The sequence below is a fragment of the Salvelinus sp. IW2-2015 genome, linkage group LG35 (genome assembly GCF_002910315.2).
Source record: "Salvelinus sp. IW2-2015 linkage group LG35, ASM291031v2, whole genome shotgun sequence".
NCBI lineage: Eukaryota > Metazoa > Chordata > Actinopteri > Salmoniformes > Salmonidae > Salvelinus > Salvelinus sp. IW2-2015.
The window spans coordinates 5,237,946-5,264,005 of NC_036874.1; the positions used below are offsets into that span (position 1 = coordinate 5,237,946).

The 26,060-nt window shown below is 41.9% G+C and overlaps 1 protein-coding gene across 1 annotated transcript; it reads left to right on the forward strand.

The window, feature by feature from the left end:
* The first annotated feature begins 237 nt into the window (after nt 1-237).
* On the forward strand, nt 238-24,307 carry LOC111958525 (Golgi-associated kinase 1A-like). Its single transcript, XM_023979776.2, has 5 exons — nt 238-1,194; nt 13,586-15,091; nt 19,920-20,042; nt 21,588-21,691; nt 22,092-24,307. Exons 1-5 carry the CDS (start codon nt 1,192-1,194, stop codon nt 22,294-22,296), a joined length of 1,941 nt encoding a protein of 646 aa, XP_023835544.1. The 5' UTR covers nt 238-1,191; the 3' UTR covers nt 22,297-24,307.
* Nucleotides 24,308-26,060: the final 1,753 nt, after the last annotated feature.

Here is a 26,060-nt window from a genome sequence, read left to right on the forward strand (position 1 = left end):
TTTTCCTTTTTAATCCGTTTTTGACTGCAATTCAATGTGCCCTAGGTCAACAGCTACAGTACCAGAAGGGGGCAGTCCTTGACCATAAAGATTTACCTAGTGAGCCAAGAATTAACATCCATTGTCTTTTAATCCGTTCATGGTTGAAAAGCACCTCCTCTTCAGAGAAATCAAACAGTTTTTTCTTCATCTCTGAAGAGGATAGAACCCTATGGGCCAGTTTCCCAGACACAGATAAAGCCTAGTGCTAAACTAAGAATCACTTTCAATGGAGATTAGGTTGAGCATGTTTTTTAGTCCAAGACTAGGCCTAATATTTGTTCCAAAAAATAGCGCTATGTGTTATTAGTTAAAGTTATAGACCTAATTGGTAAGGGGTCTCTGTTAGATCTGTCCCCTGTGACTCATTTGCCAAGGGATGGATAGTGGGCCTAATACTTTACAATTCAAGCACATTTCAAAGTGGATAAAAAGCTACATTAATTAATGTTTATGGGTCTGGTTCTTATCATTTATTGCTCTCATCCACCAAGGATATGTGCGTGTCTGTTATTCAAATTAGGCTTCATGACTAATTTAAAAACGTGCTCTGCAATTTCAAGGCGCCTGTCTCCAGTATATGGACAGCTAGACCACGCAAGCGCTGCGCGGGCAGGCCGCCTGCTCTCAAATTACAGCGCATTCCTAGAGTCTACCAAATACCCATCTAGTCCCAGAAAGAGGACTTTTACTGTGAAATAACCTTCTCCGAAACGCACGGGTCCCTCGGGAGTGAGGGCTGCTTGTGATATATGCCTATGCTCCACTAAAGCAAAACTGTGGGTTGGGATTTCTTCTGGAGAAGTAGGCTACCACGGAAGTTTGAAGCCACTGAAACGTACTTAAGTATTGTAATTTGCGAGATTTATTGTTACCTTTATTAATGCCAAAGTACCCTACAATGATGACAACTGCAATGTAGCCTATAGAAGGAGATTAAACATAGCTGAATTCAAATGATCAAGTGATAGTCTATTGAAAAAGCACTGTGGAGAAACCGGAGATTTTACGCACGCTGCTTCTTCAGAACCAATGCTGTCTAGTCTTCAATAAAGTTTGTGTAACCATATCTACATGGTGTCGCCGGACGTGTTTGCACTATAATAAACGCTGTAAACTTTCCTTGTGGAATGCACCCGAGTGGGGAAAACGATGGTAAGTGTGGTTCATGTTTCCTTAAATCAGCATTCTATTTTTGCTGCCCGATAACACAATTTCAAACTTTGTTTTATTCTGTGCATCCACGTGAAAGTGCTGAATTTGCATAGTCTTGCTGCACTTTTGTTGGTTCTGTTCCTGATAAAGCTGCAGAATAGACAACTTCCAAACCGTTTGGCTAAAAAAGCTAAACCAATTTTATCTGTAGACTACACTATATCGCCGAAATAATGTGCCTTTATTTCATGTGATACGGAATTGTAATCCTATTTAGCCTGAAGGAAAAGAAGCAATAAAGTGGTCAGCTCAGAGCATTTGTTATCGGTCATATTTTGACACATCAGCACCAAGAGCTGACTTCTACTATCCATTCTGTCTGTTGTGCACTGACTCCTGATCAGAGAAACTTGTGAAGTGTCATTACTTATGGTAAGAGTATCAGTAGAATGAGAGGAGAGACTAGAAGTAATAAACGTTTATATTCTGATTATCTTGCATATTGAGAAAGCATGATATTTTATTATATTAATCTGATAGAAAATGATATGTTCATGCCTTACAAATATTAAAGTTGATAGTAAACCCTCTTACAGAAAGTTTAAAAAGGTTTTAGTCAAAACACTCTTTCAATTAGGTGATCAGGAATCAAGTCTCCCAGTTCCACCAGCCAGCCCCTGCAGTCTCACAGTTTCTTAAATGATTCCATACATGTAGACAGGAGACCCTGGTTTGAACAGCTCCATGGAATCCAAGAATAACTCCAACTTCTCATCTATTGGACCTTAAATGAAGCATAAGGAGTATTGTGTCATGAATTTTACAACCTGTTATTTATTGTGTTATTTTTACATTTTGAGGAGCGCTACTACTCCTGGCAAAAAAAGTGTTTGGCACCGATTGGAATTCACTGCTGTACTCAGGCACACAAAAAAAACTCAAACCCCACAGGATATTGGTTAGACACAATGCACTGTGAGTGCCGTCCATCCATGGTTGTATTCTCAGCTGGGATTTCAGTTCCTGGGTTTGCTTTGAAAGTGAAAGCAGTGCCATAACTTTGTGCGCTTAAAGGGAGGGCCGCTGTCAAATACTATATTCCAGGCGGTATTGGGTCTCGAAGCAGAGCAGTCCAAATAAGCCCATGGTTCCTGTCTCAGATGGGATGGAATGTTTGTTGCCTCAATGCATTATGAATGACCCATGTAATATTGGCTTCCAAGTAAATCTGTTAGGAGGACAGGACTCCACACCACTGCAGTTCAGGGGGACAAAACAACGCCCTCTCAATTTAGAAAACACTTAACATTATGTTGCCCTTATGCCATAAACTAAAGATAACATTAAGTACTTAACATTATTGAATTGTAATGAAAAGACTGGAGTCAAATACAGTTTCATATTAGTCCTAAACAGGTTCTACAGTAGCTGTGGATCTCATTATATGGACTAGTAGGACTCCGTGAAGTAGGCAAAATTACCATCCAAACACTAGCGTCTGAACTTTTATAACTCACATACTTTCCATCTAGTTTTTTTCTTTCTTTGTGTGTGTGTGTGGTGTGTGTGTTGTGTGTGTGTGTGTGTGTGTGCGTGTGCGTGCGTGCGTGCGTGCGTGCGTGCGTGCGTGCGTGCGTGCGGTGCGTGCGTGCGTGCGCGATCAGTGAAACCCATACAGTATACACTTTCATAGGTTTCAGTGTGCACTGTGCAGGAATTCTGCCTAGTGAGCTGACCTTTTCACTGGGAAGAAAGGAACATGTCATAACAGCTCTGAGCTCTGGCTATAAGCTCCTGTTTTATGAGGCCTGATGGGTTTGGAGCATCTTTACATCTCCCAGAGAGCATGAGGGGAAGATGGCTCCTGGTAAAAGGTTGATGGTAAGATTAGACCGGGTATGTGGCTGCAGGACTGTGTGTGGTACTGAGGTTTCCAGAGTGTGTATATTGATGAAAAAACAGGTCCAACTGGGGACCAGGAAAAACTCTGATGGTTGTAGGTTGTTTATAATCTCAGTAATCCACATAGAAAAATACATTTGCAGGAGGGGGGAGAGGAGAGGATGGAGGGGAGGAGAGGAGAGGAGGGGGGATGGGAGGGGAGGAGAGGAAGAGGAGGGGGAGAGGGATGGGAGTAGAGGAGAGGAGGGGGAGAGATGTGAGGAGAGGAGAGGATGGGAGCAGAGGAGAGGAGGGGGGAGAGGATGTGAGGAGAGGAGAAGGATGGGAGCAGAGGAGAGGAGAGGAGGGGAGAGGATGTGGGAGAGGAGAGGATGTGAGGAGAGGAGAGGATGGAGAGGAGCAGGAGGGAGAGGATGGAGCAGAGGAGAGGGGGGGGAGAGGATGGGAGCAGAGGAGAGGAGGGGGGAGAGGATGGGAGCAGAGGAGGAGGAGGGAGGAGAGGAGAGGAGAGGAATGTGGGGAGAGGAGAGGAGAGGATGTGGGGAGAGGAGAGGAGAGGATGTGAGGAGAGGAGAGGAGAGGAATGTGAGGAGAGAGAGAGAGGATGTGAGGAGAGGAGAGGAGAGGACATGATGTGAGGAGAGGGAGGAGATGTGGGGAGAGGAGAGGATGTGAGGAGAGGAAGGAGAGAAGAGGATATGAGGAGAGGATTGTGAGAGAGGAGAGAGAGGTCTGGCAGGAAGTTTCTATCACCATAATAAGTGGTGATTTTGTTGGTAAATCAAGCTTTTGTCTTGTGTTTTTACATTACGATGATGAAAGAATGTAATGTTGCTTATTCTGGGCCAATTTTGCACCAAAAATGTCATCCTTCTTCTGAGGTTCCTCTCTTGCCATGGCATGTCAGATTAAAAGCAGACCTTCTTAAATGTGCTCACACACTGCAGCCATATGGTTAGAACATTCTTGCTCATGTTTTTCATAGCTGTCACTAAGGCCTGAAGTTTAGAACATACAGTATATCCCTAGGCATCATTCCTTAATTTACTAACATGCATGACTGGTGGAAGCATGACAATTCATTTAAATTGTTTAGTCTATCAGGCTTTTTTGTGAAATGTTTAGATTATGATTTCAACTTGCAACAGTTGAAAAGGCAAACATGRGCTCAAGTCGGTACCAGTGTGTGTGTGTGCAGTGGTGGAAAAAGTACCAAACTGTCATACTTGAGTAAAAGTAAAGATACCTTATTAATAGAAAATGACTCAAGTAAAAGTATAAATTATTTCAACATTCAGACATCATTTACAAACGAAGCATGTGTGTTTAGTGAGTCTGCCAGATCAGAGGCAGTAGGGATGACCAGGGATGTCCAAGTGCGTGAATTGGACTATTTTCCTGTCTTGCTAAGCATTCAAAATGTAACGAGTACTTTTGGGTGTGAAGGAAAATGTATCGAGTAAAAAGTACAATATTTTCTTAAGGAATGTAGTGAAGTGAAAGTAAAAGTAGTCAAAAAATATGAATACTAAAGTAAAGTACAGATATCCAAAAAAACTACTTAAGTAGTACTTTAAAGTATTTTTACTTAAGTACTTTACACCACTGTGTGTGTGACATTATTTATCACTGTGCAGGCAGGGTCTGGCACGGGGCCTATAAAGTGCACAGCAGAGAGCACTGACTACTATTAAGGCTCCTGCTTAACGTCTCTGTGTGTGTGTCTGTGTGTGAGTGTGTGCGTGTGTAGTAAATCACAAATGTATTCAGCCGGCTAAATGCATCAACAGTGTGCCCCATGGGAAGTCAGTTGTCAGTATTCATTTACATGCATAGAATACAATGTTATCAGCAGCTAGCCACACTGCCACAGGACAGTCAATTGACCTTAAGCAGTTTATACTGCAGGTGGGTGATACCAATTTGTAATTCAACATCACACTAGGACATGCTGCTCTCATACATCATTTGAATAACTACACACTAGTGTCCTGTTCAAATACCTTTGTTCTTTTGGGAATATCTTGAAAAGTAACTGACTGATGACCTCACCGTAGGCTACACTGATCCTCTTGTCTTGTAGGCGTTACCTTGTAGATTTTCCTCTGACACAGTGGCAGTATAGCCTTGGGGAATGTTTGGATCATGACCATCCTGTGTGTGTGTGTGTGCAGTGTGTGTGTGGTGGTTCGGTGGTGGTGTGTGGTTGTTGTGTGTGTGTGTGTGTGTGTGTGGTGTGTGTGTGTGTGTGTGTGTGTGTGGTGTGTGTGTGTGTGTGTGTGTGTGTGTGTAGAATATGTGTAGTGGTCTCTATTTGTCTCTTTTGTGTCTGATTGAATTTGATTGATATCAAGTAAACACAATCAAATTTATTTACATCAGCTGATGTCACAAAAGTGATATAATCAGCACTGGCTGACTTCTTCAGTCTCACACTGTGTGTGAGTGAATCATTGACTGCAGCAGATCGGCTGTTGTCACACTCCTATACTGAGTACTGACGTCTCTGCCATACAAAGAGGCGTTGCTGATTCGTGCACACGTATACACACAGGCACACCACACACACTATACACACAGGCACACACACACACACGTATACACACAGGCAGCACACACACACGTATACACACAGGCACACACACATGTATACACACAGACCAAAATAACATACACACAGGCACCACCACACACGTATACACGTATTACACACACGTATAATACACACAGACACTACACGTATACACACAGACACATACACACAGACACATACACATATACACACAGACACGTATACACACCGACACATACACGTATACACACATACACGTATACACACACGTATACACACAGGCACATACACGTATACACACAGGCACAAACACGTATGCACACAGACACATACACGTATACACACACGTATACACACACAAACACACGTGCACAGGACAGGCTAAGCAGCAGACGGTTGCCCCTCTTCCCCTCTCTATCTCCCCATTTCTCTTTCACACTCTCACTCTCTCTCTCTCTGTCCTCTCTTTCTCTCACACACCTGCAGAGTTCCCTTTGTAGATTAACATCATCAAGTCATTACACTGAAGGTCTCTCTGTGTGCAGTGGAGAAATACACCTGTATCAGCCTGGCTGTCACTCAGAGAGAGGCTTGTTTAAAGAGGAGAATAAAAGCACTGTTGTTCTGTTTGGGCCCCTATCTCACCACTCTTTCTCCCAGGTCCCGGGGTATAAAGCAGAATATAGACCTATGACTAGCCCATTATGAGAATGGCTCTCTGTGGTATAGTAAGAGACCAGTGGAAAGGAGGATATTGCTGATGCTGACTGGAGAGGCGAATGATGAGCAGCAGTTTCCGTCTATGAGACGAGCTGGTTTCTTTTCCCATGGGATGGGGTCGTTGCAGTGAAATATGCATCATCAGGTATTGTGGTATTGTCAAGGTCACTTGGAACACAGCATTGCTATAAATCTAGAGAGAGCGAGAGAGAGTGTTTGAGTGTGCGTGCGTGCATGTAAGTGTGTGTGTGTGTGTGTGTTTTGTCTGTGTACGTGTGTACGTGTGTGTTGCCAGTAAGACTACTTTAATCCAGCCTGGGGCGTCATGTGCATTACTGCACCACTTCCTCTCTCTCCCAATCTCCCCTCATGAAACTGTGTTCAACCAACCACACAGTGTATTCCTTTCCTCTCAGTATAGCCATCTTGCGATAATGTTTTGCTGTGTTTTGCTCCATAACACTTCCGGTCAGTGTGATCTCTCAGGCAGCAGAGATGTGGTGACTGATTCAATTAAGGTCTTCCCCTGTCTGACATCAGTGGAGAGATCTCATGCTGCCTTTTCCATGCCATCATGTCATATTACTGTCAGATTATGGACTTTGTTCTCCCTCACCAGTCACCAGTCACCAGTCAACACTACAGCAGAATGGTTTGTTGTGATGTTCTGTGTGGTTTTACAAAGCAGTCAGTGGATTTATTGCATTCTTTGTTAGCGTTTTGTTGTATGTGGTTTATTGAAAGGGAGGTTCTCGCTTATTTTTCTCTTTCAAAGTTGCCTCAGCGCTGGGACTGAATGGTCATGTGAGACAGCAATTATTCCCTATCTTTAACTAGAACATCTATTTAATGCACACAATAATAACCTACATGAACATGGAAGCAATTCATTTCATGTTAGAAAATATCCCCTAAACCTCCTGTGCCCATTCGCACGAACCGGCTCGAAGTTCGTAACAAAAGGGAGACAACGTGGAGACAAGGAATAACAAAATATATTTATTAAATAAAGTAAACTAAATACAATTAATAATGGTGTGTGTAATCAGTAGTGTAAGTGAGTGTTCTCATGCATAAATGTCATGCATAAAAATCTATAAAGGTGTCTGCATGGAGAGAGTCTCCTCCATGAATGGGGAAGAGGTGTATTTATCCTGGGACACACCCGAGCCCAGGTGTGTCCCATGTCACTGACGACCCTCCCGGCTCCGCCCACCGGCATCCTAATAAGGAAAACGAGAGTAAAGAGAAAGAATACGGCAGTCAGAGTGGGAGGGTCGTCACACCATACACACAGATAGACACACGTGCACTTATGCAAATAGATATGTTTTCACACAATTTCACACGTACAATTCATACATGCCCTTTACCAAGTAGATGATGTCCATTAACTGAATAATATTCTGTGTGTAGTCACAGTGTATCCTTTTTTCCATGTTAGAATGGCGAGAGAATGTACTCCTTTGTTCTGCCATGCAGGAGTTTCATTCTCAACGGGTGATTAACTACAACATATCAGCAGGAAAGAGAGAGAGCCTCCCTCCACATGCTAGTGTACGTGGTTATGCTAATAGAGCTGCAGCCCAGTGCTTTTCCAGAGTATGACTGTGACAGTCCCTAAAGCCTGACCAAGCCAGTCTGTTCTCCTCCCACTGAACAAGGCTACTTTGGGAGCTCTTTTTAGGTGCTATTCTCTGTGTAATATTAATGCTATTCATCTACAGTATTCACCCTCTCCCTTTCTCTCTCCCTTTTTCTCTCTCTCCCACTCTCCCTCCCTACTTCCACCTTTCTCTCCTCTTTCTCCTCCTCCACCTCTCCGCTAAACACAGAAAATAATGAGACTGATTTTCTCCTAATCTTCTTTGAATCCTGTAAAGCATTTGTTGCATGTCTCAGCATTCCTGCAAACCTGTCCTCGAGCGTTCCGTCTACTAAAGGAGAAGATATGTAAAAAGAATGGAACAGAAGGTAACGGCATCAGACACCTGGCCTGCTGAAATGAGTGGGAGGCTATAGCCTAATAGAATTCCAGCCTTGCGGTTGTCATAGCTGGAATTAGACTGAAGTGGAACACAGACAAATGCTGAACAACAATTGGTAAAGATCACTGCAAGAAAGGTAATTGACGAGGATGACTCCACTCAATAAAGTTAAGCTACTGTATACTTCCTCTATTCTTCTAGTGTTCTTTGTGTTAGATAAAGTTGAAGTCTGAAGTTTACATACACCTTAGCCAAATACATTTAAACTCAGTTTTTCACAATTCCTGACATTTCATCTTAGTAAAAATTCCCTGTCTTTAGGTCAGTTAGGATCACCACTTTATTTTAAGAATGTGAAATGTCAGAATAATAGTAGAGAGAATTATTTATTTCAGCTTTAATTTCTTTCATCACATTCCCAGTGGGTCAGAAGTTAACATACACTCAATTAGTATTTGGTAGCATTGCCTTTAAATTGTTTAACTTGGGTCAAACATTTTGGGTAGCCTTCCACAAGCTTCCCACAATAAGTTGGGTGAATTTTGGCCCATTCCTCCTGACAGAGCTGGTGTAACTGAGTCAGGTTTGTAGGCCTCCTTGCTCGCATGCGCTTTTTCAGTTTCTGCCCAACATTTTCTATAGGATTGAGGTCAGGGCTTTGTGATGGCCACTCCAATACCTTGACTTTGGTGTCCTTAAGCCATTTTGCCACAACTTTGGAAGTATGCTTGGGGTCATTGTCCATTTGGAAGATCCATTTGCGACGAATCTTTAACTTCCTGACTGATGTCTTGAGATGTTGCTTCAATATATCCAACATAATTTTCAATCCTCATGATGCCATCTATTTTGTGAAGTGCACCAGTCCCTCCTGCAGCAAAGCACCCCCACAACATGATGCTGCCATCCCCGTGCTTCACGGTTGGGATGGTGTGCTTCGGCTTGCAAGCCTCCCCCTTTTTCCTCCAAACATAACGATAGTCATTATGGCCAAACAGTTCTATTTTTATTTCATCAGACCAGAGGACATTTCTCTAAAAAGTACGATCTTTGTCCCCATGTGCAGTTGCAAACCGTAGTCTGGCTTTTTTATGGCGGTTTTGGAGCAGTGGCTTCTTCCTTGCTGAGTGGCCTTTCAGGTTATGTCGATATAGGACCCATTTTACTGTGAATATAGATACTTTTGTACCTGTTTCCTCCAGCATCTTCACAAGGTCCTTTGCTGTTGTTCTGGGATTGATTTGCACTTGATTTGCGTTCACCTCTAGGAGACAGAAAGCGTCTCCTTCCTGAGCGCTATGACAGCTGCGTGGTCCCATGGTGTTTATACTTGCGTACTATTGTTTGTACAGATGAACGTGGTACCTTCATGCTTTTGGAAATTGCTCCCAAGGATGGGAGACATGTGTAAGTCTACAATTTTTTTTCTGAGGTCTTAGCTGATTTCTTTTGATTTTCCCATGATGTCAAGCAAGAGGCACTGCGTTTGAAGGTATGCCTTGAAATACATCCACAGGTACACCTCCAAATTATGTCAAATTATGTCAATTAGCCTATCAAAAGCTTCTAAAGCCATGACATAATTTTCTGGAATTTTACAAGCTGTTTAAAGGCACAGTCAACTTAGTTTATGTAAACTTCTGACCCACTGGAATTGTGCTATAGTGAATTATTAAGTGAAATAATCTCTGTAAACAATTGTTGGAAAGATWACTTGTGTCATGCACAAAGTAGATGTCCTAACCGACTTGCCAAAACTATAGTTTTGAAATTTGTGGAGTGGTTGAAAAACGAGTTTTAATGACTCCAACCTAAGTGTATGTAAACTTCCGACTTCAACTGTAGGTGCTAAGATGTGTTGTGTGGCCATGTAACAGATCATATAGCATGTGAGCTGAAAACCGTTCTACAGCAACCATGCAATAAAACAATGACTGTGTGTCAATTTCGTGCTGTTTTTGTGATGATTAAAATTCTTATCTAATGTGACACCAAGGCATTTGTCTTGTTGTTTATTGTGCTGTGGTTTGGTGTTGAGCTGTGTATCGTACCCCCTTGCTGTGCATGTCTGGTATAAAGAGAAGTGCTAAAGCCACTAAGAATCAACACGATGTCTTCATGTTGACACAGTCACATGGTCACACAGACACACAGACATACAAGGTGCTACATGCCTGACCACTAATTAGAGCGGGTTGGCCAAACCACTGGGAAAACAAACTGAGTCACTGGACAAGATGACACTTGGCTTACATCCCGAATGGCACCCTATTCCTTATATAGTGCGGTACTTTTGACCAGGGCCATAGTGCACTAAATAGGGAATAGGGTGCGTTTTGGGACTCAGCCTTTGCTTATCCTAACCAATGCTCCATAGCTTCACCCGCCTGTGGCACAAAACCCACAAGAAAATAGACCTTGTGTTCGTCTGAAATGACACCCTATTCCCTATATAGTGCACTACTTTTGTGCAGGATTTGGAAAGGGTCAAGACAGGGTGCATCTGTATCACTTCCACAAAATTCCAGAACTTTGGAATGTGATTAATGAGTTCTTGGAGAGCAGGTTTCATCAGTGAGTGTGAGTGAGTCTTCTGGCTTTGCCAGGTGGAGGCTGGTGCAGTGCGTCACTGGAGTGAGGGTGTTNGTTCTTGGAGAGCAGGTTTCATCAGTGAGTGTGAGTGAGTCTTCTGGCTTTGCCAGGTGGAGGCTGGTGCAGTGCGTCACTGGAGTGAGGGTGTTGGACCGTGGCATGGTGAAACTTCAYCTTTATCCACCCACCGCCAAAGAATATCTCCGCTGATCAGGAGCTTATTACAATGTACAGTACAGTATAGGTGCAGGACATATCTTATGCAAATTAATCCCTAGATATACACCCTATGGGCACTTCTGTAGATATGAGAGGATTGCAAGCACCTGGCCTATCAGAGGGCAAGATGGAGRTACCACCATATTCTGGTGATATACTATATTCTACCTATCCAACTATCTCAGATCTACTATTCATATGCCTGGGGGTTAGCTGGGTAAGTCAGCTGGGTAAGTAATAAATCTTATTCAGACAGGGATCTCCACGGACATCTAAAAGCCCATCAGGACCCTGACTCAGTCAGAACTACTGGCATGACATTCTTTCAGAAGAGCATAATGAAATCCATTCGCAGGTGGGGTCTGGGAAAGCTGTAAAACTGTCGTCAGCCACCGACTGGGAAAAGATCTCATGGGTTTGAAACATTCCTTCGGTTGAATTCCCTCAGAGAAAGAGAGGAGCGAGAACAGGACAGAGGCAGGCAGAAGGACAGCTGATGTAGGTTGTCTTTCTGAGAAATGACTGCTTTCACCTACTATTGGTTATGTAATTAGTAGAGTTGCGTTGTGGGCCAGTAAAGCTGATCCTTGATGGCAGTTTCTCACTAGTCACTGTTACTAAATATTCATCTAAATGTAACGCAGACAAAATAGAAAAGATTAGAAACAAAAAGATGGAAGAAGCTAAGTTATATTCACAATAATACTGTATGTATGTGAAGATCGAATGGAACCATAATATTTAGTCTTTAGTATTTTATTAGGATCCCCATTAGCTGTTTCTAATAGGGATCTTCCTGGGGTCCATACAGAAATTAAACATTACATCATACAAAACATCGTACAAATTGACATGATTGTATTACAATTTTACAATACTATATTACATTACTAAGAATAATGTGTGTGTCTTCAGAGTCCACGTTGTGCAGTGAGGTGGTGTTTTAAGGGTCATTTTTAAAAATATTTTATTGCTTGGTTTAACTGAGGTGGGAGAGAGTTCCATGTAGTCATGGCTCATAGCCTCTATAGCTATACCATAGCCTCCATAGCTCTATACCATAGCCTCTACAGCTCTATACCATAGCCTCTATAGCTCTATATCATAGCCTCTATCGCTCTATACCATAGCCTCTATAGCTCTATACCATAGCCTCTATCGCTCTATACCATAGCCTCTATCGCTCTATACCATAGCCCTCTCTAGCTCTATACCATAGCCTCTATAGCTCTATACCATAGCCTCTATAGCTTAAGCATAGCCTCTATAGCTCTATACCATAGCTTCTATAGCTATACCATAGCCTCTTATAGCTATAACCATTAGCCTTTATAGCTCTATACCATAGCCTCTATTCGCTCTATACCATAGCCTCTATAGCTCTATACCATAGCCTCTACAGATCTATACCATAGCCTGTATAGCTATACCATAGTTTCTATAGCTCTATACCATAGCCTATATAGCTATACCATAGTTTATATAGCTCTACACCATAGCCTCTATAGCTCTATACAATAGCCTAATCCTTACATTGATATGTGATTCAGATAAATAACTGCCTCTGGATTTACCATACAGTAGGTTTGCATAACATTGAGAGCATATTCCATAGAGATCCATCTGAATGTATTTATCTCTATGGCATACATACTCTATATGCGATGGAGACTTTATGGAATGGGACCGGTTTGTATTTAGGCCTATGCCACAGAAAAGTAATTCATCATCACAGAGGCTGCAGTAGAAGTAAGCCATCCAGAATCTGTTTGTGTCCCAAATGGTACCCTATTCCGTATGGGCCAGTCAAAAGGAGTGCACTATATACCATTTGGCACACAGTGTCTGTCAGCACATTCTGGATGATCTGGTGTGCAGAAGGGAATGCTGCAATATCTATGTGTTTGCCATAGTATTTGTCTCAACTCAGTAACTGTAACTCTCCTACAGTATAAGCAGAGGAAAGCCCAGCTATGGCTGAAAAAGGCTTTATTTACACTTGTGTGCATTGCAGACGGGATACATGTGGATCAACTCTCTCTCTCTCTCTCTCTCTCTCTCCCTCTCCTTAGTGTTTTAAACAGAATAACTTACCAAATCATTTTTTTTAAGCACAGGTTGTTTCATTTTTATGTTTTTGGTTTGCCCTTGTCCTTCAGTCTGTGTACCGATATTTGCATTTGTCAACCTCTGAGAGATTTAAGTTCCCTCTTCTGTAAACACACACTGGAATCTGAGCTGTTCAGTTCAAGTGGCCGACCAGTGACCGTACAGTTTACAGAGTAAATATATGATCTTTGATTTATGGCTCTGCTCCATTATAATCATGGCTTTTTGGTGGTTTCCTCCCAACTACAGACCTAATGTTCTCTTTGTTTCCTGTTTCCCATGCATGCAGGCCTTGAGAGTGTGGTCCAAGATCTGCTGCAAGAGGTGGGCAGTGTGGGCCTTCCTCCTCCTCTTTACCCTGTCTGTGGTGATGATCAACACCCTCCCCTTCCCCCCCTCTGAGACAKGCAGGCTGCCCTCACGAGGCCTGAGCTCTGCTGGAGCCGYAGGGTATAGAGCGAGYGCTAGACCCAGGGAAAGGGCCWCATTGGCCCCTCACRACCAKCACCATCTTCCTCTACCCCTCAACGGTCARAGTGGAGGTTGGAAYCAGAGTGACAAAGTCAAAGAGTCCTCKAAGCATCACCTGGTSAWGGKCCAGCCCAAACTGGATAGGYGAGCAGCTAGCATGACAGATGAGAGAACTCACAACAACTACAAGAAGAATCGTAAAACTAAGGGCATCGCCTCCAAAAGGAAAAAGAAGAAAGAGATGATGCCAAGTTCTAGTAGAGAGAAACAACATGATATCCAGCCATTGACAGTCAATGCTGTGCTAATAAGGCATGATGGAAGCCATCTAACCAACTACAGTGGTTCAGAGCTCTCCACCCAGCCACCACCTCTTCCCAGACAAGGGAACCTCCACCCAGCCGTGACCCAGACTGTAGCGCACAGCCAGAGCCGCCCTTCTACTGCCGCCCTTCTACTACTCGGCCTGTCTGACTCTGAGCACAAATGTACTCCAGATGAACAGAGGCAGGACCAGGGGCACACCAGGCAGACAGGGCAGGCAGGGAAAGCAGGGAGGAAGAACCTAACCAAGCAGCAGGCTGTGAAAAAGGTCCCCAGAGAACTCAGGAAACGTGACAGACAGCCTTCGTCTGGGCGTAAAATGACCCGGCCCACAGCGGAAACAGCAGCAGAGGCAGAGAAAGGGAGTGAGGGGGAGGCCCACTGGTGTAAGATGTCAGCTGGAGAGAGGGAGTTCCCAGACACTGACACACGGAGAATAAGGACTGAGGACATTGCCTCTGTGCCATGGCTCAGCAAGGACGATATTCACAAGATGGAGTTCCTCTCGGGCAGCGAGGTTATCAATAAGGCCAGGGTCCCAGCCCACGGACAGGTCCTCCATGTAGGGCTGGGTGCCCCTCATCATCCCCCTTCTCCTGGGGCTCCATTGGCTGACCACAGTGGGCACTGCCAACAGGGTCTGTGTGCCCTGATCAAACGTCCAGACGACTGGTTCGAAGTCTTCGCTTTCCATTTAGACCGTGTTCTCGGCTTGAACAGGAGTCTTCCCACAGTGTTCAGGGCCTTCCACAGTGACATCTTGCCTTATAAATACACCAGAGGGGCAGCCAGACCCGTGGTGTGGTGGGACCCAGGCATCCAGCACCTGGCTGATGATGACAATGACCAGAACTCGTTCCCTCTCACCTGGCCCCAGTACCAGAGCCTGCTGAGGGCCAGGTGTGGCAGTGGCAGCGGCATGGCCCTCAACGAGACCCCCTGTGTGGGGGTTCACCATGCGGAGTGGGGGCGCCTGGCACTCTTTGACTTCCTCCTACAGGTATAGAACAACTAATAACACTCTGTATCCTCCAATCACACTTGTTAAACCCTTTTATTTAACTTATTGACAGCATTGATTTGAACGTTTAAGAGATACATTGGCTAGAGTTAAGAGGTCAGAAAAACTGATAGGTAGTGGATGTGACTGTTAGGTTTTATATGTGACTGTTAGATTTCATATGTGACTGTTAGATTTTATATTCCTCCTAATGCCAGGCCTTCTAACCTGATCTTAATTCCTAACCGTATCCCTAACCTTAGCCATAACCTTAACTCATTTTTATTCTGATCTGCCACTCAAATGTACACATCCAAACTGATAGCGTTCTATATCCTTTCAGTCACACCATGTGAAGACTACCTATGGAAATAATGCATAGACTAGAGTTCTGATTGAAATCTCACCTCACCTTGAGAGATGTAAGTTTTGTAAAGTTGTTATTCCAGTACGCTGTATAAACTGACAGTTAGCTAGTGATTCACTTAACGTCACTATGGAGGGCCCAGTTGATAAGGACTCATGAGGTCAGGCAGACTGGGAAAACTCATGGCAGCCAACGGTCCTTGGTTGTGTCACAGAATGGCACCATATTCCCTATATAGTGAATTACTTTTGAATATAGCCCTATGGGCCCTGGTTAAAAGTGGTGCAATACAAAAGAAAAAGGGTGCCATTTGGGATTCAGCACTTGTTTTGCATTTATATTAAAGAACATTCTCACTGGATGAAATCCACCGACCTCGTCTAATAGTAGGCTGGCAGTCCTTGATAATGAGCCTATTTGAGCACTGGATTGTATTGCCAAGGTCTTATCATCTGAAGAACTCTACTCACTAAACTGCCTTTGATTAAAAGATGCCGGCCAATGAAAAGAGTGTGGAGATCTCTCTGTCTGGAGCGATAAATGTAATTGATTATCAGATAATGATGTTTTTTCATGGATCACAGGTAGAAGGGTATTGTAGTGAGTGCATCCCATCAGCTTACTAGACATACAACATAATAAGTCAATTCATTCTCCCACTAGATGCATTGAACATTATCATTCTCTACAGATGAAATGAACATTATCAATTCTCCCTACTCTACAAGTAGATGGAATGTATCATGCGCAGTTCAATACAAAAATCACACAATGTTTGTCTCTAATTGTCACAGCTTTCGCATCACACTCGTTTATAGATCTGCGAACTTTGCACGCAGTTTGGGTCTCTTTATCGTGTAGAAATGAATGGCTGATGGTCTTGCTAGCCGATGGAATATTTTGATGCGTCGTATGTGTGTGTGTGTGTGTGTGTGTGTGTGTGTGTGTGTGTGTGTGTGTGTGTGTGTGTGTGTGTTGTGTGTGTGCTGTGGTGTGTGTGTATGTGTGTGTGTGTGTGGTGTGGGTGTGTGTTGTTGTGTGTGGTGTGTGTGTGTGTGTGTAAAGCTGAGACATCCTGAGAGATGTAATTAATACAGGATTGATAGGCCAGCTCTGCACAGTCCCACTCTAAATGGAGTAGTATGTCAGTCTAACTCTGCATGGGGAATATCTAAGCTGCCATTAGGGAATGAGAGGTGGCAATGAAGCCAACAACCCAATGATGTTTATTGCATGTAAGAGAGAGTTAGTACGTATGGTATAGAGAGAGTACAATGTACAATATTTGATACACACAAGTACACACACACCAGTCTCGGTCTTCATCAGGCTTCTAAAGACCCAATGACTGGCCGCTGGCAGTGTGAAGTCAAAGTCAGGGTTGCCWTGGTGATGCTCGGCAATCACGGATYCCTAAGTCCACATTAGGAAGGACTGAGAGGAAAGTGATAGCAGCTGCTCCTTTCGCTGTCCGTCTCTAAAGCCAAAAGAAAGTCCATTTCTTTGTTTAGAAAAAATCCCAGAAGAAATAAACAGTGTGCTGGTGCACTCGGATGGGTGAAAACTACAAGGCCATGGAGACTTAGTATTAGGTGCTCTTTGAAAAGGGTGGTCTATGACTGGCAGAACAATTATGGGGATGAAGGACACCACATAGTAAACAAAACATTTAGAAAAATGTCATGGGGCTTACTTTTTCCATCCATTCCTTTGTTACTGCAGGGTGAACAGTCATCGTTACATAGCCAATACAGATTGCGGGCAGAATACATATTGTTTCAGAAAATAATGTCTCACAATGAGAAGGAAACAATTTTTCTAAGGCATAAAGAGGCTGAGTAAACATAAAAAAATTAAAATGCCTCTAAAAGAGATGAGTCACAAATTGCATTCTTTGATTGTGTTCAATCTATATTCTCTCACTTTGGAGGCCATTACAGCATTTTATCCATGCCACCCATTCTATTAAAAATAGAAAACAATTTTATAGAACACCCAATCACTGAACCAACTCAGCTGTAGAAAAATCTGTTAAAGATAAAGAAAGACTGTCTTATCTCTCTGTGAGATGGAATAGAAWGGGTAACTGAACTGTGGGGAGAGATAATAGTGGCTGAATACAAAATGGAACGCTATTCCTATATAGTGCACCAGATTTGACTGGCTCTGATCAAAAGTAGTGCACTATATAGGGAATAGGGTGCCATTTGGGATGCGAATAGCCACTGTATGAATAATACATGAGTAGTCTCTTTGCAGAAGTCAATACCTGTAACATGGCCAACTGTATTGATTGTATTGATTCAGTGGAATTGCTGACTGGGACCCTGTACCACACTTGTTCCTACCTGCTCATTTAACACATCTAATGGCTCTGATGCGGAACCTAACACCAATTAGCAAGGGGAACAGTGTGAAGGACACACAGTCACACACGCACTTTGCCTGGGAGAAACAGAGGAGACAGAGGACCTTGCGCCAACTGTCCTCGTTGTTGGTTATTGCCTTGGATGCTTTGAATTGCCATTGTAGGCTAAGAAGGCTACCAAAGTATTGTTATGAATTAGTTGTGAGTAGGCTTTTTGTTTTGCTTGTGATGTTATTGTGTGTGATATAGACCTTAATAGCATGTCTTGTTTCCCAGAGACTTGGTGGTTGTGTAATACTGTATGTCAACACTGGAACCGTATCCAGGAGACTCTTGTACTCTGTCCCTACYCGAATGAGTGTATTCTAGTGTAAGGGTGAAATGTAGTAGGGATGTGAGAACTCCTGAAGGCGCTAAAGAAGTGAAGCAAAATGGTGTGGTGTGAGTTTTACCACAGAGAGAKCCAGACAGCCCTGGGGGCATATCTCACCTTGGTAACACTCAGAGGAGTGTGGCAATGCCTTCACTTCTCAGTTTAACAACAATGACGACATTGCTCCCTTCCTCCCCTGATAGTTGGTTTGTTCTGCGGTGTAATGAGGAAGAGAATGATACCACAGGTGTTGATGTTGCATCATTATATTTAGGGATTTTTTTTGTGTGAAAATGCAAATTCAAATAAAGTGCAGTGAATGCATACATGCATGAAAAAATATAATATGATGGGTGTTAACTTTGAAAAAAGAGCTTCCTTCTTTAAACAGTGTTTATTGAAGTTGGTGAAGTGGAGAGAAGTCAGCCTGAAGTTACAATAGATATGAATTTAAAGTACAAGTTTGGCTTTTCTATAGCATTCTTGTTCATAGAATTGGACTTAATGCAATAAATTAGGTGGCAAAAGAAGCAGTCTTACTGCTTTCGCTAGCTTGCTCTGGTTTGCCCTCACTGCAGGTGATTGACATACAATGACTGAACCACCTCTTTACTGTAATCAACTCTGGTGACCTCTGACCTCAAAGTCAACGTTCCCGCAGGGGTCTGTCTCACACAAGTAACTACCTCCTCATCATCCCTCCTCTCACCTCCTCTCACCGTCCCCCCACTCCTCCTCTCACCATTCCACTCCTCCTCTCACCTCCCTCTCGCTCTCTCTCTCATGCCAAAGGCTTAAGCTGTAACTGTCACTAACTCTATCAACACTTTGCATTTGGATTTCTGTCAACAAAATGATCAATGACTGCATAGCGAACAAGCGGTAAGAGTTATTTGCTATGGTTGATGATTTCAGAAAGTAAATACATTTTCCACTTGTTTCTTGTAGTCACCCTTGATTTTCCTCTTGGAAAGCTGTTCTGGAGTCTGAAGTTCTTTATAAAGAAAGGACCGAAGAGATCCTATAAATCAGGAGTTCCCAACCTTTGTTCACCAGGGCCCCTTTTTCACATGTAAAACATGTCATGCACCCCACCACTTTTTTTTATTACTGTTTATTGAGATAGCATATATTAAATACACCACCAGCTTGAATTTGTTTCATTTGTGGGACCTAGGGAAATGGTGTTGTTCTGAAGCTAATTTCCTACAATTCTACGTTTTTTAATGATAATAATCATAATAATGGATAAAGAATATCGTCTAGACCGTTATCAAACATGTTTTATTATGATAATTTATATGAACACTCAATTAAATTATTCATATTCTATTTTATACAAAGTGAATAGATCAATTGATGGCCACAGAGTCACATTGTATAAGATTTCTTCCCAAGCAAAGTCTGAAATTACGCATAGTCCAATTTCTTTCACTCCTCGACTTTAGAAGGTCATAGCTCAGCTTCTGAATGTCATAGAGACCAATCAAATATAATCCCATGTGCATCAAAGTCGTGTCTTCCTTGGGTGTTTTACCGCTTGTTTCTAGCGTAAAGAATCACAGATGTATGTGTTGTTTTAGATCAGTATACAATCAGGAATTGTAAAAACGAAAACAATTGGGAACCCCTGCTACACAGTTCTGTATGTAATTCCATGGAAAGGACATTGTTGATGGTCAATCCCAACTAATCCATGTTCTTCCATCCCCCCGTGCAGGTGAATGATCGTCTGGACCGGTACTGCTGCGGTTTCCAGCCTGACCCAGCAGAACCATGTGTGGAGAACCTGCTACATACCAAGTGCAGGAACTCAAAGGATCTAATGCTGGTGCACATCCTGGTAACTACCATATCACACCCCAAAAAACATCATATGGACATAATGTARGGGCCATTCTGGCTCAGACAAGGCTTACTTACTTACTTGGACATAATGTAAYATAATAGCCTGAAGGAGGTTWAGGAGGAGGCTTGTCTAAATAATCTAATAGGACAATGTAAACAGACCTCTACATTTATTAATATTATTACTACTATCCAGACCTTTTCTTCTTAACAAAGAGAATTCCGATGTTGGACAAAGATGATCACTATTCTTTTACAACTGCTCTGGAAAAATGACTCCCTCTTTCCACTGAACCTGCTGAACTCATTGCTGATACGTGGTACTCGCTCTTGACAAAGACAAATAGAATTCTATTAAGCACATTACGCTTTATTATTTCAGCTGTTGTAGAAAGGAGTAAGAGTTGACTTTGTATCTATATACTGGATTCTTGACCTAGCTCACTGTAATATAGTGTATCTTCTGCTGTACATGTCATTCTTAGTCTTCTTGATGTGTAGTATATACTTATAGAATTACTCACACAGTGCTATTTGGGTTGTTAACTGGATCTGTCCTGACAATTATGATTTCTCATTTCTTTGTTTTTGAAGATGTTTTGTGTACTTTGACATTTTTAGTACATTGTTAGGAGCTAATAACACAAGCATTTCACTGCACCCGCTATAACACTATAACGCTGTACGTGACCAATAAACTTTGATTTATATGCCAGCAGCATACCACCCTGCATACCACTGCTGGCTTGCTTCTGAAGCTAAGCAGGGTTGGTCCTGGTCYGTCCCTGGCTGGGAGACCAGATGCTGCTGGAAGTGGTGTTGGAGGGCCAGTAGGAGGCACTCTTTCCTCTGGTCTAAACAAAGATCCCAATGCCCCAGGGCAGTGATTGGGGACACTGCTCTGTGTAMGGTGCCGTCTTTCGGATGGGATGTTAAACGGGTGTCCTGACTCTCTGAGGTCATTAAAGATCCCATGGCACTTATCGTAAGAGTAGGGGTGTTAACCCCGGTGTCCTGGCTAAATTCCCAAATCTGGCCCTCAACCATCACGGTCACCTAATAATCCCCAGTTTACAATTGGCTCATTCAAGGAATACCTAGGATAGGATAAAGTAATCCTTCTAACCCCGCCCCCCCCCTTAAAAGAGTTAGATGCACTATTGTAAAGTGGTTGTTCCACTGGATATCATAAGGTGAATGCACCAATTTGTAAGTCGCTCTGGATAAGAGCGTCTGCTAAATGACTTAAATGTAAATGTAAATGTCATCCCCCTCCTCTCCCCTGTAAATATTCCCCAGGRCGTTGCTGCAAATGAGAARGTGTTCTCAGTCAACTTACCTGATAAATAAAWAAATAAAAAATAAAAATATATATAGTTTGATATATAGTGAGAGGTCTAAAAAAGTTATATCTAGTTTAAAGTTATTCTCTCGAGCCTTCATCTCATAATTACTATATTAATATCTATCAAAGAGATACAGTTAGTGTTGATGATACTTTATGCTAAACTATACTGTCTGTCTATGTTTTTTTCTACAGGTGAGGAGGGTAGAGCCTACCAGACTGGTGTTTATAGACAATGCAGGCAGGCCAAATCATCCCCATGACAACCTCAACTTCCGCTTAGTAGAGGGCATCGATGAGTGAGTACAAACATCTATTATCCAGTCTCTATTCAAGGCTAGACAGAATCATGGCAATAGGCTTAGTCTGCCAGAACTCCGGCCAAAAGTACTGCACTATATAGGCAACTGGGTGCCATTTAGGAAGCACCTTAGTGTACAGAAGCTCAGTTGAACCCTACATCAACCCCACATCACACAGCCTTAATGTGTGTTTCCTAAATCCAGTGAAGCGAGTGGGCGGATCTTCATAACTCTAGCTATGCATTGTTGTTATTTCTTTCTGAATAGATGKAGTYTAACTGTTGGTAGATGAAACTAAAATAGSCCACATCATCACAATATGCTCAGTCAATTGGGTTTGWTATCCTTTGTCTGGTATTTGTCTGGATTTAACAGTCTTACTGTATTTTTCTGGCAGGTTTCCAGAGAGAGCCGTATCAGTTCTCCAGTCTGGCTGCTTGGAGAGCATGCTCCTGAGCTCCCTGTATATGGACAAGGAATTCTGGGAGAGCCGAGGGGGGGCACGTGGCCTGAAACCTCTCATCCACACTGTTGAGCAGAGAGGGAGAATTCTGCTGCAGCACATCCACGACAAGAGACTGAGACTGAACAGGGATTTATGAATCCAATGGCCCAGAAGGCACCTAGCAGCACATTCATTTCATCCAGGCAGACGTGGAAGCCTCCTCAAGGTCCCAGCCAGCCTAAAGACACAGGGTGTGTCTTAAATGGCACCCTATTCCCTATATAGTGCACTACATATGACCACAGCCCTTCATTGTCTATAACACCCTACGGGCCCTGGTCAAAGGTAGTGCACTATATAGGGAAGAGGGTGCTCTTTGGGCCACAGATACAGTATCCCGTTCCATGCTGGTTGTGGTTCCCATCCATGTTGTATCCATACATCTTGCCAACATCCCTCAAGCCAAGCAAATTATGTTATTGAAATTGCACCGTCTTCTTCCCTGCCTGTTCATGAGGTGAGTTTTGTATTTTCTAATAAAAAATTGCAGATTGAAAGATGTATTTAATGTCTGTTATATGAGATAAGCGTTTGGCTGTAATCTTAAAATGAAAGATTTTAGATCAATGAATAGCTTCTGAACTGGATCCAGGCTTCTTGTCGATAAGAAAATACCAAACCTTTTATAAGATTGTGCTCCTAAGACAATGATGAGGAAACCCTCTCAATTGGGTTAAAGGAACACAATTATTATTATTATTATTGCTGAACATTGGACTTATTGCCTATGTTCCAGGACATTTAGACAATGTTGACTCCACGCCAATTAATGAACAATGGACAATATATTGAAGTGACCTACAGACTGGGGTTGCTTCCTTGTGGGGATACAGCACATTGCATTCCTATGGGCTAAACTGTTTAGGATAGATGGCCAGTCCTATAGGCTTTGACACAATTCATTTATTTAACATGTTTTTCTATGTTTAAGGTAATTTAAACCATATTGATAATACCAATTAGGATATTTTACTGTTTAGGCTTGCATGTATGTTGTTATATTTAGCCTACTTACTGACTCAAGACATTTCAGCTTTTCATTTTTAATTCATTTGTAAAAAATTCTAAAAACATTATTCCACTTTGACATTATGGGGTATTGTGTGTAGGTCAGTGACACAATCTCAATTTAAACCATTTTAAATTCAGGCTGTAACACAACAAAATGCGGAAAAAGTCAAGGGGTGTGAATACTTTCTGAAGGCCCTGTACACCTCTATTTTCTTCAATCAAGAAACTAGAAATGTAACATATGAGCTTGTCTGACCACCACACTTACTACTTTAAATTTCAGAATCTCCTAAAAGAGACACAAGCTGGCGTTTAAAAATGTCATTACTACAAAATCCTACTTTCTGTAATCAATTTGAAATTGAACTAAATAAATATATAATTATCAATAAAAATTTGGTTAATGACCCTCAGATTCTATGGGATACCACCAAAGGTTTTATTAAAATTAATGCAACTGAATTTGCATCTGGGTTGAATAAATCCCAATAAAAGAAGATATCAGAATTGGAAAGGTTGCTAACTGTGTTAGAGCGTTCTAAACAAACGGTATTACTCTTTCCAAAGTTAAGACAGAATTTAATTTATTGATAAGACAGAGAGCAGAATAGCCAACCATCGAGTAAGACTCAACCATCACTTCCATGGTAATCGTCCTAGTTGTTTACTGGTCAACAACCTACGCAGTAATGATCAATTAGCTGATATAGTGTTACGGGATTTTTGTGTTTAATGACTAAAATATGTATACATTTGACTTAGAATTATAACTAAACAGAATACTACTATATTACTGTAAGAATGAATCTTATTATAATCATAATGTTGAATGTTATGTGTTCCTTGTTAGAAAGAATGGGTTTATCTTCAGACAGGCTAGAATGATGTCTCTACCCAGGGAGGGGAAAGACCTTGGGTTGGTTGCAGATAGTTTAACAGGTGGCAGACAGTAATGAGAACTCTAACTATACTGCCATTGTATCCGAGAGGAGGATGGACATTAAAACCTATGACATCATCTTTATTATATAACCTGATGTAAAATGTATTATGATCAGTACTCTCGAGAATAAACGCTATTGATTGATTGATTTTAAGACTGGTTTCTGTCCATTTAATGCTGATAATTATCTTACAAATTCTTATGTATGGGCAGAGTGTTTCAATTGAATTGGTTGATAAACATAGGAAATAAAATTCCTTTAACATATAGCAACTGTTGAATCTGAAACAGGGGAATTACTACAGTATCAGAACCCAAATTAATCAATCAAAGATTCTCCCGCTTCTATAAATAACCGTAAGGCCTAGATTCAAGGCCTAGATTCAGATCAAGGCCTAAATTCAATCAGATCAAGCCTTAACCGGCTATAGCAGACACCCGCATAGAGTATGTTTTGGCAGTGTCGAAAGTGGAACTGCTTTGGAGCCGGCAAATCAGTGAGATGCTGCTCTTGCAATCATTGTCACGAAGCACACCTGCGCCACTCGAGTTAGAAGTTCAGAATTTGTAGGCTCTTATCAAAATAATTATGTTCAAATTGAAAAATCATTCAACTAAATAAGGAAGATTTCTATCATCCTAATCGAGGTGTAGATTACATTTCAGCTTTTTTTTTACAAGTCTTTGAACTTGTAAACCAGGCTGCATGGGATTTCTTTGTGCAGCGAATGGGAATGTTTGCTTTAGGTATAATTCCACGAGCCACTTGTGGATGTGACAGCTCCAACGCAGTTCCACCTCCGACACCATCAAAACAACCGCTATGTGGATGTCGCTTGAAGCGGATCTAATTGAATAGAGCTTTTCTAAAATTATTAAGAACTTTTCTTCTCTTAACAGAAAAAGCCATTTGGGAGCCGAAATCTCTCTCAATGAACTCAAATGGATAGCATGATAAAGGAAAATCACCTGGAGGGGACGATATTCCTCCTGAGGTCTATATAACATTTTGGAATCAATTAGGTCCACTATTGCTTGAAATTATTAATACAGCTGTTCATTTAGGAGACATGAGAACACAGCACTAATTTTGCTTTTATTTAAAAAAAGAATGGGATGTCACCCAGTGTTCCCATTATCGCCCCCTATCTGTGATAAACACAGATATTAAACTGTTTTCCAAAGTGTTGTTGTCTCGTCTCGAGACTTACTTACCCAAGTTGATCCACACGGACCAAAGCGGGTTTGTTAAAAAGTGTTTATCCTCGGATAACCTCCGTCGACTATTACATATCTTAGATACTTAATCAGAAACAACAGCAATTTGGGCTGTATTATCTCTTGCCACAGAAAAAAGCATTTGATTGAATAGAACTGTAATATCTCTGGTCTGTTTTGGAACATATGGGAATTGGCTCCAATTATTAAAATAACATATGTCAATCCCTCAGCCATAGTTAAAACAGGCACTATCTGTTCTGCTTCGTTTAGAGTCATTAGAAGCAGCAGAAAAGGTGATCCAATTTAAATTAATCTAACCAAATCAGCCCAACTGCCTCTCAAGACCCTGATGGAGGACACCCTCTCTACTTATGGAATCCCAATCATTTCCTATTTAAAATATTTGGGAGTATATATATTTCCTTCTTTAGATAAAACCATTGCCAGAAACTTTAACAGAATGTTCTAATCAATTCAATGTGACCTCAGTAGATGTAATAATATCCCAGTTGCTTTAACCGGCAGAATATCTACTGTTAAAATGAATATATTGGCATGACTGAAATTGTATAGTTCAATGCTTCCCATGGCTCCTTCTTTTGGCTATTGGGATAAAATTCATAGTGTGGTTTTAAAATATATATGACAAGGTAAACTATCCCGGATAAAATGTATACATTTACAAA